At 35.7% G+C, this 19,985-nt stretch overlaps 3 protein-coding genes and 1 long non-coding RNA gene across 4 annotated transcripts; 1 reads left to right on the top strand and 3 right to left on the bottom strand.

Moving 5' to 3' along the window:
- The first annotated feature begins 3,915 nt into the window (after nt 1–3,915).
- LOC143616976 (protein SMAX1-LIKE 7-like) lies at nt 3,916–7,172 on the top strand. The gene is made up of 2 exons (XM_077089660.1): nt 3,916–5,181; nt 5,333–7,172. The coding sequence occupies exons 1-2, from the start codon at nt 4,037–4,039 to the stop codon at nt 7,080–7,082; spliced, it is 2,895 nt and encodes a 964-aa protein (XP_076945775.1). The 5' UTR covers nt 3,916–4,036; the 3' UTR covers nt 7,083–7,172.
- Nucleotides 7,173–9,303: 2,131 nt separating this feature from the next.
- LOC143616970 (F-box protein AUF2-like) lies at nt 9,304–10,209 on the bottom strand. Its single transcript, XM_077089656.1, has one exon. It carries the CDS (start codon nt 10,207–10,209, stop codon nt 9,304–9,306), a length of 906 nt encoding a protein of 301 aa, XP_076945771.1.
- A 4,264-nt stretch (nt 10,210–14,473) lies between these two features.
- LOC143616973 (uncharacterized) lies at nt 14,474–15,215 on the bottom strand. Its single transcript, XR_013150752.1, has 3 exons — nt 15,107–15,215; nt 14,706–14,843; nt 14,474–14,620 (listed from the first exon to the last, which is right to left on the bottom strand). It is a non-coding gene; the product is annotated as an uncharacterized LOC143616973 (long non-coding RNA).
- A 611-nt stretch (nt 15,216–15,826) lies between these two features.
- LOC143616972 (omega-3 fatty acid desaturase, endoplasmic reticulum-like) lies at nt 15,827–16,635 on the bottom strand. The gene is made up of 4 exons (XM_077089658.1): nt 16,551–16,635; nt 16,307–16,373; nt 16,115–16,207; nt 15,827–16,013 (listed from the first exon to the last, which is right to left on the bottom strand). The coding sequence occupies exons 1-4, from the start codon at nt 16,598–16,600 to the stop codon at nt 15,834–15,836; spliced, it is 390 nt and encodes a 129-aa protein (XP_076945773.1). The 5' UTR covers nt 16,601–16,635; the 3' UTR covers nt 15,827–15,833.
- Between the last annotated feature and the right edge of the window lie 3,350 nt (nt 16,636–19,985).

Below are 19,985 nucleotides of genomic sequence, written 5' to 3'. Positions count from 1 at the left end.
AAGCTGTATAAGTTTGTTAGTAATTAGTAAAATTCCGTATTTGATTGGAAATAAATATGTTATGAATATTAATTATTTATTAGTTAAGAATAAATTAAACAACAAAGATAATACTTATATTTTGGTCAAGCTATGTATTTAAAATTATTAATGCTGGAATTTAGTAATAATGCTGGAACATATTTTAGGCATCAAAAATGCTTTAATTTTATACGTATTTAATATTGATTAATTATGTCATGAATATTAAGCAAAATTTAAGAAACAAAGACTTGTATTTTAAGTAAGATTTTAAATAAAAGTCAAATGACTATCTTCATTTGAAATTTAAATATCAATTGTGGTCATTAATTTGTATTTTAAAAGGTAATTCGGTAATAAAACTGGAAAAAGTTTTATGTAAAAAGCATAATATAAAAATAATGACAAACATGTTTAAAATTGATAGAAATTTTCTATAACATCCACGCATATTAACGATCAAAACATGTTTACAATTAGTAGAAATTTTCAATAATATCCACACTTATTTGAGACAATTTGCTGATTCACAATCTTGGACCACCAGAAGCTGAAATGAATAAAATTAAATTAATGTTACATAATAATTTTATAATTTATATATACTAAATTAAAAATTAAAAACACATATTTTGGTGTAGAAAGAACTAAGAGTGGATTTAATCGGAATATGTAAGACAATAATTCTAATGACCACCTAAATCAACCATATCTAAGAGAATAATTGTAAATAGCACATAAATCAGTTTAGCAATGTAAGACTTCCTTACATAGGATTGCATTCTTTTGCCCTGCAAATTATTATTAAGATTAGCAAAAAGTTGTATGAATAATATAGTAAATTAATGAATGTGTTAACAATACAATTTCGTATTGAACAATCATTTCGATGGACCAATCTTGCCCGGGCTTTGAGTTGTCTTTCAGCCGCCAATGTTTCAAAATACGCACCTTTAGAATACACACTGTTAAGAACATCCAACTGGTTCAACATGGTGATATTTTTTTGCTCCATCATGCTAGCGGTGAAAAATTTTAAAAAACACAAAAAACTAAAAATTAAATAACAATAACACTTTTAAGACTCAAAAATGAAATACGAAAATGGAAGATATATAAACAAAAAAACCACAAACCTTGGCACAATGCTAATCGTTTTACTAAAGAGTCTTTGATGGTGTAAGAATATGCCTATCAAATGTACGTATATATACCAAATGAATTAGGGTAGACTAAATTATAGAAGGAAGGTATAAATGTAATTGATTAGAAACATAAATTTAGGAATTTTCAAAAATTTTCAAAAAAATTTATAGTAAGAAATAATAGAATTAAAATCTTGATTAATAGATTTTAAGATAATATGAAATGTTACATAATTAGATTAGAATATAAATATAAATTAATTCCTAAATTTATAATTAATCAATTATTTTTCCGTTCAATAATATATTATAATTTATTTTCAAATATATGTAATGGTTATTGTTTAAAATGTAAGTTACTAACTATATTATTATTTAAAATACTATAATATAACTCAAATAATTAGTAAATTATAAGTTATAAGTCAATGTTTACAATAATAAGTGAATGGGTGAATGGATCAACAATGGATTTGTAACTCAATTGTTAGTGTTAAACAATAATAAGTCAATGGATTTGTATTTGAATTGTTAAAACTTATTGACTGTAACTAAGTCAGTGGGTCAATGGGTGAATCGGTCAACTAAGATAATTATAGTAAAGCTTAATGACTGTTAATTAATTAAAATTTACATTAATGAATTCAAATTTAAACCATAATTGATACAATAATGAATTCAAATAGGAAGGGGGGGGGGATATCAAATTTACCAATTGTTTCCTAAATATTCTTTGAAAATTTAGACCAAATTTACCAATTTTATCATTTGGCCGTAATTAAATTTGATATCAATTTACAAATTTAGACCGTAATTAATAAAATTTATTATTAATTTAAGAAAATTAAACATGAATGGTACAAATGGGTCATCATTTCCTAAATGTAAAAAATATATAATGTAACTGATAAAATACAATTCAACACAGGTTATAACATAAAAATAATGTATTATAGCTGATAAAATACCATTATCATAATTTTTTTATCATTTGTATCTTTAGCTTATGATAATATATAATTAAATTATATATTATCTAAAAAATTAACATAGGTGGTGAATGAAATCAACCAAAAAATAACAAAGGTGGTGAATGAAATCAACCAAAAATAATAAAATATTAAAAAAAAAAATTTAGGTCAACTATACAACTTTATCACCACTTTGTAATCTCTTCTATTGATGAAATAACAAATAATTAATTAAGTTATATATTATATATTATCTAAAAAATTAGCACATGTGGTGAATGAAATCAACCAAAAAATAACAAAGGTGGTGAATGAAATCAACAAAAAAAAAAAAAAAAATATATGATTTTTTTTTAATATTTCGTATTGAAACTATAGGTACGATTTTAAAATAATACATTAATTAGAATAATCAAAATGAAAAATTAAGGAATAAAGGAAAGAGGAAAGATAATACTTTAATAGCATTGATGAATCTTAATTTAATATATTATTGATTTATTTTATTAACTTGAAAATTAGAAAAAACATTGATATACATGAAAAGTATGAGAATCAACCAATAGGAAGGGAATATATGGACTTAAAGCTTATTGCTTTAATAGTATAGTTAGATATATATATATATATACTTTATTAAAATAAATATAATAAAAAAAAGTTATGTCGGGTAAATTGAGTATATAATCGGATAAATGAGTCAATTTTATCAGATAATTGAGTCGGTTAATCAGATATATTACGAATTCCAAACCCGTCTCAAATCCATAAAAATTTCAAAACTAATCACAAACTCGTCTCATATCCTAATAGGTTAGATATTACCCGTCCTAGTTGTTCTGAGTTTCAGGTTTTTCTAACGGGTTCGGAAAACAGCCGTTAATAATAATAATAATAATAATAATAATAATAATAATTAAAAATAAATAATAATAATAATAATATAGGAAGGTTGCGGCGGTTTTGAGAGCGGAATCTAGGAAGTTTGCTAAGCATGAGACAACATGTTTGGAGAATCAGCACGTGTTCATTCCATTTGCCTTCGACACTTTTGGATCCCTAGCTCCCGAGGCGGTTCGCTTCTTGGAGCGGGTACAGAAGGTGGTCCACAGTGACTCGCAGAGCCCGAGGAACAAAGGATTTATATTTAATAGAATAGGCTTTGCGATTCAAAAGGGGATAGCGGCGCAGCTTGTTGTTCGCTTATCCATTATTAAATGTAACTCGACTTGTGTTTTATATAAAAGTATAACATAACTAGTGAGATTTGTTTTTGAAAAAAAAAAAAAATCCAGATGTCCAGAAACAGGCGTTGTGGTTGTGGGTGGTGTGACTAGATAAGTCTGTTGTTGAATCGGAAAACAACTTTTTTTTTCTTTTCTTTTCTTTCTCACTCTGTAAAAAGCATGACAGTGACGTTGACCTCCACTGATACTGCTATCTATCTATCTATCTATCTTTGGTTTGGCCCCCATTTCTCATCAAGTGGACGGACACGGCATCTTTCTCTATCACACAAACACCACTCTCTTCATAATAATCATAATAATAACAATTAACTCCTATACAATATATACTATTATCCCATATAACACAAAAATCTTTCATTCATGTCCTTGGAGAATCTATACTCACCATGTGTTTCATTTTAACTGGCCCCACCAACCCCTCTATTTATTTCTTCTCAATTAATTATATCAAAAGTTCCTGATATTAACCCCTTCTCTATTGTTTTTATATTTATATTCACCTTTCATCTTTCAGGTGCTTGCTTTGCTTTGCTTTGCTTTGCTTACCACCAATATTATTATTATTTTTATACATACACTTTTAGTTGTTTAGTGTTGGATCCGTGTTATATTATTATTATTATTATTATTATTTATATGCTACCCGGCTATGCCAACGCCGGTGAGCTCAGCTAGGCAATGTTTAACCGACGAGGCGGCGCGTGCTTTAGACGACGCCGTCTCCGTGGCACGTCGACGGAGCCACAGCCAGACGACGTCGCTCCACGCCGTCTCGGCTCTGCTGGCTCTGCCGGCGTCCACGTTACGCGACGCGTGCGCACACGCGCGGAGCTCAGCGTACTCGCCGCGGCTGCAGTTCCGCGCGCTTGAGCTCTGCGTCAGCGTGTCGCTGGACCGGCTCCCGTCTTCTAAGGCGAAATCCTTAGAAGACGAGCCGCCGGTCTCGAACTCGTTGATGGCGGCGATCAAACGGTCGCAGGCGAACCAACGCCGCCATCCCGAGACCTTTCATTTTTACCAGATGCATCAACAGATACACGGGTCGCAGTCGTCGTTGTCGTGTATTAAAGTAGAGCTTAAACACTTTATATTGTCGATACTCGATGACCCGATTGTTAGTCGAGTGTTCGGGGATGCTGGATTTCACAGCACCGATATTAAAATAGCCGTTTTGCACCCGCAAACGGTTTCCGGGTTCCAGAAAAGGTTTCCCCCTATATTTTTATGTAATTTGCCCGATTCGAATGTTGGTCGAAGCGGGATTAACTTCCCGTTCGCAGTCGATCAAGGGGACGGGGATTTTAAACGAATTGGGCTCGTGTTAGTTAAGAAAGAGTCAAGAAACCCGTTACTAATTGGGGCTTCTGCTGACACTGTTGTTACCGGGTTCACGGATTCGTTAAAGATGGGTAAAGGTGGCTTCTTGCCTTCTGAAGTTGAGGGTTTGGGTGTTGTCGATATTAAGAGCGAGATTCGAGAGTTCGGGTGTGGGAACTTGAGTGAAGATTTGATGGATTTGAAGATGAAGGAGGTTAAGGATAAAGTGGAGAGTTGTAAAAACTGTGGTTTGATTGTGAATTTTGGTGACTTGAATGTGTTTCTTGATGATGCATCAATGAAACATGTTGTCTTACAGTTAAGTAATCTGGTTAAAGCTCTTGGTGAGAAGTTATGGCTGATCGGTTCGGTCGGGAGTTACGACGCTTACATGAAGATCTCGGCGAAATTCCCGGATTTAGAGAAAGATTGGGATTTAAATCTTGTTCCAATCACTTCATCCAAATTGAAATCCAGGTGAATATTATTATTATTATTTTTATTTTTATTATGCTGCAAGTATTTGTGTAGTATGTTTTATATTGTATATAAACAGTTGAATGATGATTCAGTAATATCTGATATTGATGTTCATCATCTGACAGTACGATGCTCATGATAATTACAGTTTGATGGGGTCATTTGTGCCATTTGGCGGATTCTTCGCTGCGCAAACCGAGCTGGAACACTCGTCATCAAGCAAGCCCGAGCCATCTGCAACCCGTTGCAACGTTTGCAACGAGAAATATGAGCAAGACGTTTCGGTTATGTTGAAAGGAGGCAAAGCAGTATCGGTTTCTGATCAGGATCCGACCCGTTTAGCTTCTTGGTTGCAAGTTCCTGAATCGGACTCAACCGAGGCTGATAAAGATCAAGGTGGTTTACTCACGGCTCGAATCACGGGCCTCCAGAGGAAGTGGTCGGATATCTGCCACCGTCTCCACCACAACTTGCCACCACAACCAGACGGGTTTAATATCCGGGCCAGAATCCCGTTTCGGCCCGAACCCAATAAGGGAGAAGCTATTCAAATCAGTAGTCAAGATTCAAATCTGTCCCCACCTGTTGACTTTTTTGCCAGGACTTCATCATCTCCAACAATTTCCATAACTACAGATTTGGGCCTGGGCCCGATACCACCGTCCCATGAAGCCCGTCTTCAAATATTTAACGGGCCAGGTTCAAATGAGAAAGATTATAAGCAGCTTTACAGAGCGCTTGCAGATAAAGTTGGATATCAACATGATTCAATTCGGGCTGTTAGTCAAACGATCACACGGGTCCGAAACGGGCCCGCGAGGCGGTGTGTTTGGTTTACGTTTTCCGGGCCGGACCCGGTGGGCAAGAAGAAGATTTGCAGTGCACTTGCAGAGGTCGTTTTTGGCAGCTCGAAAAGTTTAATTTCTATAGACTTAAACTTTGAAAGTCAAACGGGTCAACCAGGTCAACTGGGTTCGGTTTTTAACAGCCAAAGTGTAAACTTTTCCGATCCGTTATTTAGAGGGAAAACAGTCATGGAGTTCATTGCTGAGGAGTTGACCAAGAAACCGCAGTTGGTTATTCTTCTTGAAAACATAGATAAAGCCGATTTTGTGACTAAAGATAATCTTTCTCGGGCCGTTAAAACAGGAAAATTATCGGATTCGTGTGGTAGAGAAACGCGTATCACGGATGCAATCTTTGTGCTCACCCTAAGTAATAATAATAAAGAGGAAAATGGGAAAGAATTCTTGAGCTATTCAGAAGAAAGAATCTTGAATGCAAAAGCCTTACAAATGAGAATTGCAGTTGAAAAAACCGAGCCCGGAAACTCGAGTTTACTAATTCTCCCTAAAGATTCTGTTTTAAGAAACCCCGAGTTGTCGAAAAAACGAAAGATTGCCGAAATAAGCAGTTTTGATATTATGGGACCAAAAGTCAAGAAACTGAAGTCTTGTTTCGACTTGAATCTTCCATTAGATGAAACCGAAGAAAGTGATAACGATTCAGGTTCCGAAACTAAAGAGTCATGGTTAGACGAGGTTTTAGATCAAGTCGACGAAAAGGTGGTTTTTGAGCCGTTTGACTTTGACTCGCGGGCCGAGAAGATCTTGAAAGATATCAGCAAATATTTTGAAAAATCACTTGGAAGAAATGTTGTGTTGGAGATTGATAATGAAGTGATGGTGCAAATACTTGCATCAAGTTGGGTATCAAATGAAGTTGGTGGTGTTGAGAATTGGATTGAAAGTGTACTCTATAGAGGTTTTATGGATGTTAAGGTAAAAGAGAATGTGGATAATGAATGTGTGGTGAAATTAGTGGTTATTGAAGGGGTTAAGATTGAAGATGATGATGCATTGTGTGTATGTCTTCCTTCAAGGATTATGGTGAAATGATGATATGTTTTGTTGTAATTATTATAGTATAAAGTTTCAATGTGGTGTCTATCACATAGTATATCATAGTATTTATAGTATTTGTACTTATGTTATATTCTTTACTGTCTTATGTCAAGACATATCTTAGGTCTTTATTGTGAATTCACGGGCAAAGTTACATAGTGTGTGTGGAATGTGGATGTTCATGTGGTGGTTTAGTTAGTTTCTTGGACCTCTTAACCTAACCATGATTCATAGTTTTGATTAATATGCAAGTCTAAGTAGCTGACACTAGTTTATATATAAACCAAACTAGCAGAACCATGTTCCAACTTATTACTTGCATCAATAAGTTATTAGCACTATTCAAGCAAAAAATATCGTATTTATTAGTTTTCAGGCTTTCTCAAAATGGCTTAAACAACCACTTGGTCAATTTCAAGCAAGTATATACGTTCGATTTATGTATAACTAGTTTTTATCCCCCGTATTACGGGGTTGCTTTATATTGTTTGTTCTAAAATTTATTTATTTTTTAATTTATATTTTTTTATTGTATGAAAGTTAATAATAATATACTTTTGGTTTGATGATAAATTGTTTCACAAATAAATGAGATATTATAACCCGGTTTAAAAGCCAAATGGTTTTGATGAGACCCAAGACCCGTTTATTTTTTTACTATGAAATTGGTTTTTTAATTATAAATAATATTTATAAAAGTTAATAATATACTTATGGTTTAATGAGACCCAAGACCCGTTTATTTTTTTACTATCAAATTGGTTTTTTAATTTAAATAATATATATATCTTTTTGAAAATAAATAAGATATTGTTTTTTATTATATCCTATTTTATATGATTTTTACATAAATAATTTAGTGAAAATAATTTTTAATTTAATGAGATGTTATAACCCATTTAAGAATATCTGGGTTTGGTAAGACCCATACCCATGAATTCGGGTCAAATGCATGAGAAGCTTCCATTTAAAAATCAAGCAAATCTGGTGACTCCAAAAAAAGGAAGAGCGACCACAACGCGACACGTAGAATTTTTATGTTTTCGTTTATATATATTATAGATAGATATAAATGGGTCAGTTTGCTAGAGAGATTGATATCACTTCTCCAAAAACTCTTATGCACCATCACAATAGGTATTGTCACCACAACGATAACAAGGCAATAACACCACTCCTTCAAAAATTATGCCACGACCTCATATAAACCCATGGCTACAAAGACCCAAAAAACCCACCAGTAATCGTATTCGCTGCAATCGGAAAATCAAACGACATGCCGTCAAGAAGACACAAAATAATGCCATGATGGAGATAACACATGCTACATGACCAATTCATCCGGCAAAAAGTCAGCGCAAAAGGCCACAACAAGAACAATCAGGTGATACATGATATTATGTGCAAAAGGGTACCACACAATTCAAGCTCTGCGCCAGGCAGAATGGCATAACACAAACACTACATGTAAACTAGTCGGCCCGTAGCAACGCGCTGGTACAAATCCTAGTTCTTTTTAAACTTTTGTTTTGTTTTTATGCAGAATATAATATGAATTAACCCCATATTTGTGTTATATAATACAAGCTATATAATGTTCCAAAGGATACAGAAAAATCAATTTAAACTTTCATAACCTAAAACAACAGTCAAACCTCTTAAATTAATCGGTTGTCCGCGCCCCTACTCAACTAGGCCTTCTTGGTTTTGTTGTTTTACAGAAGAGTTAGTTGTTCGACCCAAAATTTTGGTAAAAGAAAATGACTGCTGACACATGAATTTTTCATCTAGGATTGTCCTAAAAACAATGTAAGATTACTTAAGGGCCGAATCATTAAAAGACCTGACCGATTAAGAGGCAGTCCATGAATTATTTAGCATGTTTCTAAAGCTTACCCATTAACAAGCTCAATTACCTCTGACCGATTTAGAGGTAGCCTCTTAATGGAATTATTAAGAGGCTACCACATGAACATTTTTTATCACACCTGTACTACGAACTAGTTCTAGTGCTAAACCACAAACTAACACTTAGCTCATGCTGAATAAGCTGCAAACTCACCAAGCATCCATCTAAGCAAAATTTATTAACAAACTCTTCTTACACACATAAACAACAATCTTTCAAACATAGTAGAAACAGATTAAAACTAAAACCATAGAAAATGATGATTATCGTTTTGCATGATCATGATCATATTAAAAGTAGACTAAATTAAATGACACCCTCTGTGCTCGTTATCTCGTCCCGGTGCTTCTTAAAAATTTCCATAACAGCTTCCTTAACATATGCAGCCTCATCTTCATCATCAAATTCAACACCCTCATCATAATTCAATAAACTATGATACGTATCAATAGGATGATTAACACCTATCTCAAACACAACCAAAGTTACCTCCTTCATCACGCACCCAGAAACCGGCAGTTCCAACACGGGAATGCAACACCGCCTCATTACATAATTAACACCTTTCCAAGGCGAACCTAGAGGTAACAAATTGTTAAGCTTTCCAGTTCCACCAACACTAACAGACACCATCCCTCGTTTACTCCAATCCCTGATGTAAACCTTTTCCAATGATGGAATATCCTTAACGCACTCGACCAACATGTTATACCGCCCCATCGCATCACCCAAACACTCACATGCAAGCCACATTTTCTTCCATTTAAACTCATTATCATGATGTAATAATATTCCCTTACTATTAAAAACTGAGTTTGGTGACAGGAATACATATGATTCAAATTTGTTACTGATCTTAATCTTCCACTTGAACATTACACGATTAATATTATTATCACCTCTGTAGATGGAAGGAGAAAGCTCCATGCTTACTGACTTTAACGAGCTAAACTTCTTCATTGACCTAATAGCAGACCGAAAGTATTTGGATTTAACAGAACCATCTTTATAATATGGGTTGATGGGCAGCTTGAAGTCGGATGGAGCAGTGAAGGAAACGGTGTGCACTTCATGGACCAGTGTTGAGAAACGTCGACAAGCGGCTTTGCAAAGGCATAAAGATTTCAAATCGTTTACTTTGTTTAGAATGTGGACAACGAGGTCGTCTGGTAAAAGATTGAATGGAGAAGGTTTGTTTGCTGGTTTCGTCATGTTCTTCATCTTCGGGACAATGGTTTGGTTCATCGGAAAATAAGACCCTAACGGCGCAATCAGTTTATATAATACTAGCTTTAAAACCCCTGTAATAAAAAATACAGTATATAATGTACGTGGAAAAATATATCACTTCTATACTTCTATAATTCTATCTATGTCATGTGTACAAACAAGTTTTATTATCAGCTATTAACTCAACCCGTTTTGATGTTTAAAATAATTCACAAAATAGTGTTTATAGGTCCAACCCAAACCGACCCAGTTTGTTTTGACCAGTAACATAAAAAGGCTTTTTTCAACTCAAATACGTTTTGACTTTTTATAATTACGAATAACTGACTAAAATAGCCTTTATAAAGTCAACACAAACTGACCCAAATTGTGTTGACCAATAACATAAAAAGCCACGTTTCATCTCAACCCCGTCTTTTTATAAAAACGAATAATTGTCAAAATAGTGTTTACAGGTCAGGCTAAACCGACCCAGATCGTATTGATAAGTAATACAAAAGAACATGTTTCAACTCAAACCTGTTTTGGCTTTTTTAGTTTGAGGTTTTTTGTTAAACAATAGCTAGAAACATACATCACTGTTGATTTGTTCTATCATTAAACATGAACTGAAAGTAGTAGTCAAGTACCATATATGTTATCTTTCATTAAGTTAAATCCACTTATATGTATAACATCTTTCATTCAAATGCAACAGGTGTGCCAGTTCTGGCATATGTTCAATACCATTAATAGATAGATGAATACTAAAATTTTATATTATAAATAGAATGAGTAACAAGTTAACAGATATGGTAAAATAAAGACTTACAAACCAGAATACAAAGTTAGTATTACAGTCTTACATAAAATATACCTGGTTAATTAATAGCTGATTTATTCTAGATGCACGGGATTAGGGTTTCGATGTTCATGAGCGGAAGATCGATTACCAACATACATGGGTTCAGCTTGATAAACTATTACAATTTCTTTTTATTATAGTCATGATACGGGCCCTAACGGCCTAACCTTTTATTTATTTTTTATTTTATCAAACAAACACGTACAAATGAACCCCAACAATGTTTTATTTGATTTGGCTGACCGAAAATGATTGGTATCAACGGTTCAGGCCGATTACCAAGTTTGTGTTGGTGTTTTCTAAATGTTCATATACATATGTTAAGCTTACATATATATTAATCACATACTCGTATATGTTCTTGTTTTATGGTTAATAATTTGGCACCCGAGGATGAGAACTGTATAATACACCCGAATATCTGATGGGAACATTCTAATACACCCAAATAGGATGAGAATCTTATAATATACTCGTACGGCTATGCGTCACATATTAAAGTTGGGTAACTCATGAACACGAATAAGGCTACACGCCACATATAAAAATTAGGCGCCTCATAATCAGTGTTGTAAAAGTCGGATTCCAAGGTTCTCGGACATCAACCTTGTTGTCTTTTTCCAACTCGGCCACCAATTTTTTTAATACCTTTTTTGGTAAAATTTAAAAATAACAAAAAAATATGTTTTTTTCATATGAATTATGTTTATTTTGACGTAAATTAGGTTTGTCTTAATACACATATAATATCCAATAATTATTTTATGTTATATTCATCATGTCTGACTACAAGCCGAGTACCCCCCGAGTACTTCTAGTGCTCCCTACAAGGGGGTCACCTAGGGACTGCATAACGAGTTTTACAACACTACTCATAATGCACCCATACGGCTATGCGACACATATTAAGGTTGGGCATCTCATAATACACCCATACGACTACGTGACGCATAATAAGGTTGTGAGCCTCATAATAAATTCATACCACTACACACGACATATTAAAGTTAGATGCCTCATAATACACTCACACGGCCGCACACCACTTTAAAAGGGTCAAATCAACAATCAGAACCATGTGTGCACCATACATAAAGCGCATGTTAAAACACTCAAGTATGCCATCCGGACTTCGCGTTCCTTATATATAAACGAGCAGCACTTGCTAACATTAGCGATGGAAAATAACATGAGCCCGACGGGTATACCCGAAATAAATGGGATGGGTATACCCAAAACCCAACGGCTATGGGCTGGGTATGAGATTAAAATTTTAAATTTTTGGCAAGTAAGGGCCGGGTATGGGATTAGTTGATAACCGACCCAATTACCCGAAACCGCATACCAACAGAAGTTTTTCAACAAACTATGGTGTATACCTGATACCCGCTAGTATGCCCGATACACGTGATTGTGCCCGATACCCTACAAGTAATTACTTGACAAATACCCGACATGTAATGGGTTGGTATGGGACACGATTTTACAAATGTGCATGAGTCTAGGATTACCAATACCCGGCTCAAACCCGACCCATTGTTATCCTTAGCTAACATGATCAAGTGTCCATTCAGACCACTCCTCAGTAGTCAAAATACTTATGATAAGACAAACCCAATCTTAAATGGCTGCAAGTCGACAAAGATCATCATACCAATAAAAATAAAGGGGTAATGCAGCTTGGGTTACATCACATTGGAATATAGGAAAACTTTGTGAGGATAATTAACCTCCCAAATAGCCTAACACAACATAACACAATATAATGAGCCCAATCCAAAAAAACCAATCTTGGTAAGCCCATCAGGGTTACCAAAATTCACCTATAAAAAAAGGCTCTTCCATAATATGGACCGGATTGTATACATACTATCATATTCTTATGTATACATGGACCGGTAAATGTTGTTGCTGATGTAAGTATTGTTTAATGAATCATTGTGTTTTGTGAGTAGTAATTGTCGGCTTAACGAATATCATAAACATGTGAATTTCTTCACCAAACATAAATTACTAGTACTACTTATATATAGCTAGTGTTTTACCCGGCAACGTGCCAAGACAACTTGTAAAACCCCTGCGGTGTTGGTAAAACCCGACTGTTGTCGGTTCCATGGGTCTACATGAATTTGTTTAGGTTTCTTTCACGTTTGTTATGGTGCCGGAATTAAAACAAACAAAAAAACAAAATTGATGTTCCCTTATGTTAGTTATCGGCACTAAATAAAATGCTTATCTAAAAAGTAAAAATTGGTGTTTCATAAGCATTATCCGATATGAGTTTAGCGACAAAAAAAAACTTGGCATTTATACTTATTAGATAATGCTTTTGGTCCCATTAAAATTTATAAACCATGAGCTTGAAGATGTCTCAAATTCATGCCGCCCGCCCCTAAACACATCAAGAAGCCGAATCCTTACCCGAACCCACATGACCTGTATAGGAGGTCAATGGCCGGGCCTCCAGATGAAATAGCCGGATATCTGCCATCGTCCCCAACATAACAAGACGGGTCTTATATTTTGGCCCGAAAGGGCCCAATAGAGAAGAATTTATATAAATCTACTCACGATTAAATTCAAGAAAGCAAACTTAGAAATCTTTACTTAATTAATACTTCAAATAATAAAGTCTTCTAGTTCAATAAGCCCCTTTGATAACCAGATTTTCTGGCATGTCTTTAGTCTTTACAGCCCGTTACCTTTTTATTGTTAAACTGGATATTTGTATTATTGTTATAGAATGTTGTATAACATCATATTTAGTATTTATAATTTTACAGAACTTATGGTTTTTTAGTCAAATATAAACTTGAATTTTATATTTAAAGGAAAAGTGATTAACTTACTTATTTTCTAAATGGGATATAAATGAATATATTATTATAAGGTTTTCAGAACTTGTAGAATTTGATAGTTAATAAATTGGAATATCTGAGTAGTAGAATTTAAATAACATTAATACCAATTTTGGTGATTGACAATTGTCTAGACTAAAAAATAAATTTTAATATATAACTTTAAAATTCCCGTACGTCACCCGAAGTTTATTTCATAAAATGAATCAAACATACAATGTAATACGTAATTTAATGTCATGTAGAACACGACTTTATCATGATCACTTAGATAAGAAAGAAAAGGCACATACTCTACAATTTCTAGCATTAAGAATGTCTATGACCAGGATTAATTTATGCAAGTTAAATGACAACATGTGATCATTACAATAACTACAATCATATATTCATATATTCCGTTATCTGTTACACAATAACATCTAATATCTTAGTGTAACAAATAAATTTGTTTTGTTATCTATTAATAAAGACTTTTCTCTGATAAGAAGATCATGAAATTATGGTTTAATCACTTGACTTTCTTCAGAGTCTTTTGATCAGTTTGGTAGTAAACTACATCACCAACGTCACTAACGTAGTGGTCTTGTTTGATGCTTGTAACCAAGTTATGTATCAAGTGAATCGGTATCAGACCAGAACTTTTTGGCTCTCGATAATAATTTCCGAGCACCTTCTTTGCTGCCATTGTCTACATAACATTTATAATCATGAATAAATTTGTGTAAGTGATCAACGGTTATTATATTTATATAAAACTTTGACAACATATCTACCGCTTCAACCAAGTGATAGTGTGGGATTTGTGGGAAAAGATGATGGATGACATGAGTGCCTATATCATGATGTATGTTGTTAAACATCCCATAGTCCCTGTCAACGGTAGTCAATCCACCCCTCAAATAACTACATTCCTATTCACCATGAAAAGCAAGCATTCGCTTGTTACTTGCACCATATAACCAATTAACAATATAGTTCGTCGTGTGTAAAACTCGACACATCTTTAACAAATTAACAGGTTGGTTCAGGACATGTTTATGCTAAAGATGTTACAAACTTATGCGTGTGCCTTTAGCGCGTAATTTTTTGTATATATAAAAACTATATAATTAAACAAATATCACATGTATATCATATTTGAAACAACATAGATGTGGGACTAATTAACCTTTACCTTGCCGCGATACCAAGGAAGCTTTTCCTCGTGTCCATGGTGATGCAAATAAGTAACAAAATCCAACCACATGACAAATATCTGTTAAACAAACTAGTTCAGAGTTTAAGGACTTGAGGCGTGTTCGTTTCACGGAATGGAATGGAACTGGAATTGGAATTTGCATAGGATTTGGAATTTGAAGAAATTGGATTTGGAATTTGAACATCCCAATAGGAATTTGAATTGGGATAGTGGGGGGGGGGATTGAAATCCAAATACATTCTTAATGTGTTCGTTTGACAAATGAATAAGGAATGAAGGAGTTTATTTTGTTTTTTTTTCAATTTTTTTAACAATGATAACGGCGAAAACATTTTTGGTTTTTTTAGATTTTTTGTTTTTTATTTATATTTTGCGTTATGATTTTTTTATTATTTTTATTGAATTTTTTTGGGTTTTTTATTAAGATAAAAAATCCATCAAAAAATATTTAAAGATAATAATAAAAAATTTATAACTCAAAATATAAATTAAAAAAAATAAATAAAAAAACTAAAATGTTTTATTCGTTGTCCTCGTTTAAAAAAAAAAACTCGTGATAAGATTCCAATGTATTTTGAAATTCCTCCACATCTTGAAAGGAATTTGAAGGAATTGAATTCCAATTCCAATTCTTTGAATCAAACACACCAAAATGGAATTAGTGTTTTGGTATTACATTACATTAAAAATAACATATAGGTACTCACATAGTATGGAACGCCAACAACATGGTTGGGCCAACGATAGTCGATAAATATATTAAATTGGCCACCATGAGAGCCCAACACAAAGTCGATATCACAATATATGGCCTTTCATTCGGACTGAACATGTCACTATACGGGTGAAAATGTGACCTTGATTTCCTTGGGTGCCTTGTCCACTGTTTATACATGACATCAACTTAATGTTAGATAAACGTGGCTTGTGTGCGTTGTTAGGTTGTACCATACAACTCATGGATGCATCGGGACATATGAATACCAAATATAAAGGGTATAAGAATAAAGGAAAGGGGATCTTGAATCTGAGTATCTTTATCACTGTGTTCAATGTCTTGTAAGTCTTTTCCGTCAACTGAGAATAGAATAGAATTACAATATTGATATAATTTGTTAATGCATATATTTTATAATATTAATATAATTTGTCTTAACGATTATAAAAAAATGTTACCGGAACCCATGATTCATCATTTTCCACATGACCATGGTTTTGATGATGTGTTCGATGGCTAATTCTCCTATAATCAAAACAAGAAAAGAAATTATAATATAATTAAGTCACGCAACAAGTTTTGTCAGCATGACTATATGATCGACGGGTCAAAACAAGTTTCTTTTATTTGAGTTACTTTTGCACGTCTATTTTACTCATAATTAAATGATGAGTCCCTAAATTATTAATTTCACAAACTTACCAACCATGATAGGGGACAAGGATTGAAGAATGCAAGATATGGCCCACCATGCTATTCAGGTTAATGTTGTCTGAGAAGCTTCCATGACCACTGAAAAACCAAACAAAAAAACCATGATTTCATTCTTCTATGCATAAAGACATTGTTAATGTAACATTAAGTACTTAAATCCTCTTGAGTATTTTGTTTTTAGTGGTATCATTGACGCAACCAAAACTTCTTTATTTAGGGGTAATCATAAGGCTTTCTTTTTACAGGAACTAAAACATTTTTTTCTAAAAAAAATGTGATTTTTTAAATAAAAGTTCAACAAATTCTTATGGCCGGGGATCAACGGACCATCTTGACCCCTTTCTGGTCATATGTCCTGCTTGCATAATCTCTTGAAGACCATATGTCTTGCTTAAGTTGTTATAAATCTAATCCTATTGATTAACAGGGTATTCACGAATCACGGACCCGTAGATTTTCACCTATAAAAAAAGGCTCTTCCATAATATGGACCGGATTGTATACATACTATCATATTCTTATGTATACATGGACCGGTAAATGTTGTTGCTGATGTAAGTATTGTTTAATGAATCATTGTGTTTTGTGAGTAGTAATTGTCGGCTTAACGAATATCATAAACATGTGAATTTCTTCACCAAACATAAATTACTAGTACTACTTATATATAGCTAGTGTTTTACCCGGCAACATGCCAAGACAACTTGTAAAACCCCTGCGGTGTTGGTAAAACCCGACTGTTGTCGGTTCCATGGGTCTACATGAATTTGTTTAGGTTTCTTTCACGTTTGTTATGGTGCCGGAATTAAAACAAACAAAAAAACAAAATTGATGTTCCCTTATGTTAGTTATTGGCACTAAATAAAATGCTTATCTAAAAAGTAAAAATTGGTGTTTCATAAGCATTATCCGATAGGAGTTTAGCGACAAAAAAAAACTTGGCATTTATACTTATTAGATAATGCTTTTGGTCCCATTAAAATTTATAAACCATGAGCTTGAAGATGTCTCAAATTCATGCCGCCCGCCCCTAAACACATCAAGAAGCCGAATCCTTACTGAAGAGGTAGGTCCCAGCAGAGCCCAGTTGGACCCGCAACACTCACCTTAAACAGGGACGTCTGCGCAGAGACCAACTGGATTCGCAGGACCAACCATGCTCAGAGACGTGACGTCCTTACGCGCAGTACGCAAGCTGGTCCCGCAGGAAATGCCTCCCAATGGTGAAGGACTCCGCCTGTCCCCGCAGCCTCGGATACAAGCCATTAGGGAAGGCCACCCGCGCAGCATGGCTACACGCACAAGGCACTTAGCTCTCGATCATTCAGTGTCACCTGAAGGAATGAGTAAAGCCGGGAGCAATCCTGCACAGAGGCGGGAGGGGGAATACTCCCGCCCAAATAAGCCAGTCTGTATACTGAAGGATCTTTTACTGTACCTGACGAGGTATGGGCGAAAGATCTGATCAGGGATACGACAGCTCACTGATACAGTATGGCGAGCAGCATGCTCCTATACTGTGTCACTATTAGCCGCTGCCTACTCACCAACTACTGTCATACCACGTACGTAGCCGGCAGTTGGTGGAAAGGGAATAGTATACAGCAGGCCTGGTCACTATCAGCCGCTGCCTACCCACCAACTACCAGCAGGGCACGTGCGTAGGCTACTGTTGATGAACAGGAACACTGTTGCAGCCGGCCATACCTCCTTGGAAACCTACCTTCGGCTATAAATACCCCAAATGGTATGATCATCGGGACACATTACATTATCTTATATCATCATAATATACCTGATATCTGCTCTAGCAATCTCTTAATATATTTTTATATTTAAAGAGCAATCTAGTCTGATTCTCACGCCGGAGGGTGGTCACAAGGAGGAACCCCCCCCTTCTCAGTGACGAGCTCACGGTGTCTGTTTTGCAGGTTATCAGAAGAACCATCTTCCAAGGGTCTAACCCCTCGTGGGAAACAGCTATCCAACCCCCAGGTTACCAGTAATCTGTCCGGGGTCCGGTTAGTGTTTCTTCATTGGCGCCATCCGTGCATAAAGCTAGAACTACAATTTTCTCCAGTTTTTTCAAACTTCTACAAAGATGGTTAGAGAAATTCCGGTAACCACAACCCCAGCTACTGGGGGAAATACCGGCAACACAGTTTTTACGAACACTACCCCGGCTACCGAAGCCGGGGCAAGTGAAGTAAATTTTACGAACACTACCCCACTTACCAAAGCTGTGGCAGGTGCAGTAAATGATCGACTACTGGGATCCACCGATACCCAGTTTGAGAAACGAAGACTCCCCCGCCAGACTCTCGATGAAGTTAAGGCATGGGCGGAGGCACGACAAAAGGAATTCCAGGCTGAGTTGGACGAACGCTTGCGTTCCGTGCAACAGGCCGACGAATTCGAATACTGGGAGGATGACTCGGAGGAATCCGACTCCGACGCGAACCCTCGCCATAGGGCAAAAGGGAAGCGTAAGGAAACAGAATCCCAACCGAAAAGGCATTTTGGACAAGCCTTCAAACCAAAAAGCACAGGTGGAAGTCCACGAGACTTCTCCAAAACGTTCAGACCAAACGTTGCAAATGCAGGAACGTCCAAGTTTGCAAGGGACATTGCGGAAGCAATCGCCCCAAAGAGTGCCAAACAAATGCCTAACATAGGCACATATGACGGTTTATCTGATCCAGACGATCATTTGAACAGGTTCATAGCGGGGGCAACCGTCAGCAATTGGACGGAACCCACGTGGTGCTACATGTTCCAAATGACGCTTGTTGGGGCTGCTAGAGCTTGGTTTGATCGTCTACCGGTCAACCACATCTACGACTGGGCAGACTTCCAACAGAAGTTTAGCCAACACTTCAGCCAGCAACGGAAGTATACCGAGGAGCAATGGACAATCCTCAAATGCATACGAGAGGAAGATGAATCTCTGCCAAACTTCATCACTCGCTTCAACTCAAAGAAGCTAAGTTTGGGCAATATCAGCGAAGATCTTGTTCGCGCTGCCTTCATCCAGGGCGCACATGACCCAGAGCTCATCCGCACCCTAACGGGTAAAGATGGCATGCCATCCACATGGGATGGCATCATGACAGCAGCAAAACGCTATGCGGAAACGGAGAAGCAACTGGGTAAAGATCTCCCACAGAGCACAAACCTCTACACCCAGAGGACGAGAGAGGACAACGTCCTCACCGCCCGACTAAATAAAAAACGAAAGCTAGGCATTTGGCAGTCAAGGGTAAACTTTGACACCTCATCCGGCTTGCAACATCGGTTGGGCGGAAGGGATAATGTACAGTCGCACCGAAACTCCAGATGGACGCCACTCACCAAAAGCGTCACTGAGATATTCGCCACTGAAGAGCTCCCATGGCCAAAGCCTCCAATAATCCGACATCGTCA

Source organism: Bidens hawaiensis, unplaced genomic scaffold, assembly GCF_021521415.1.
Source record: "Bidens hawaiensis isolate Kalapana, Puna unplaced genomic scaffold, B.hawaiensis_p1.1 tig00050730_1, whole genome shotgun sequence".
In the NCBI taxonomy this organism is placed as follows: Eukaryota; Viridiplantae; Streptophyta; class Magnoliopsida; order Asterales; family Asteraceae; genus Bidens; species Bidens hawaiensis.
Note: the sequence above shows the minus strand (reverse complement) of the source record. Positions and strands in the feature narration are given on the sequence as shown.

Excerpts from the sequence above, each read along its gene's own strand:
- LOC143616970 (XM_077089656.1), bottom strand. The coding sequence starts at position 10,209 with ATGACGAAACCAGCAAACAAACCTTCTCCATTCAATCTTTTACCAGAC.
- LOC143616976 (XM_077089660.1), top strand. The coding sequence starts at position 4,037 with ATGCCAACGCCGGTGAGCTCAGCTAGGCAATGTTTAACCGACGAGGCG. Across the intron at positions 5,182-5,332 it reads TCATCCAAATTGAAATCCAG|TTTGATGGGGTCATTTGTGC; the intron begins GTGAATATTATT and ends TGATAATTACAG.
- LOC143616972 (XM_077089658.1), bottom strand. The coding sequence starts at position 16,600 with ATGGTGGGCCATATCTTGCATTCTTCAATCCTTGTCCCCTATCATGGT. Across the intron at positions 16,374-16,550 it reads CTTGTCCCCTATCATGGTTG|GAGAATTAGCCATCGAACAC; the intron begins GTAAGTTTGTGA and ends TTTTGATTATAG. Across the intron at positions 16,014-16,114 it reads TCTTATACCCTTTATATTTG|TGGACAAGGCACCCAAGGAA; the intron begins GTATTCATATGT and ends ATGTATAAACAG.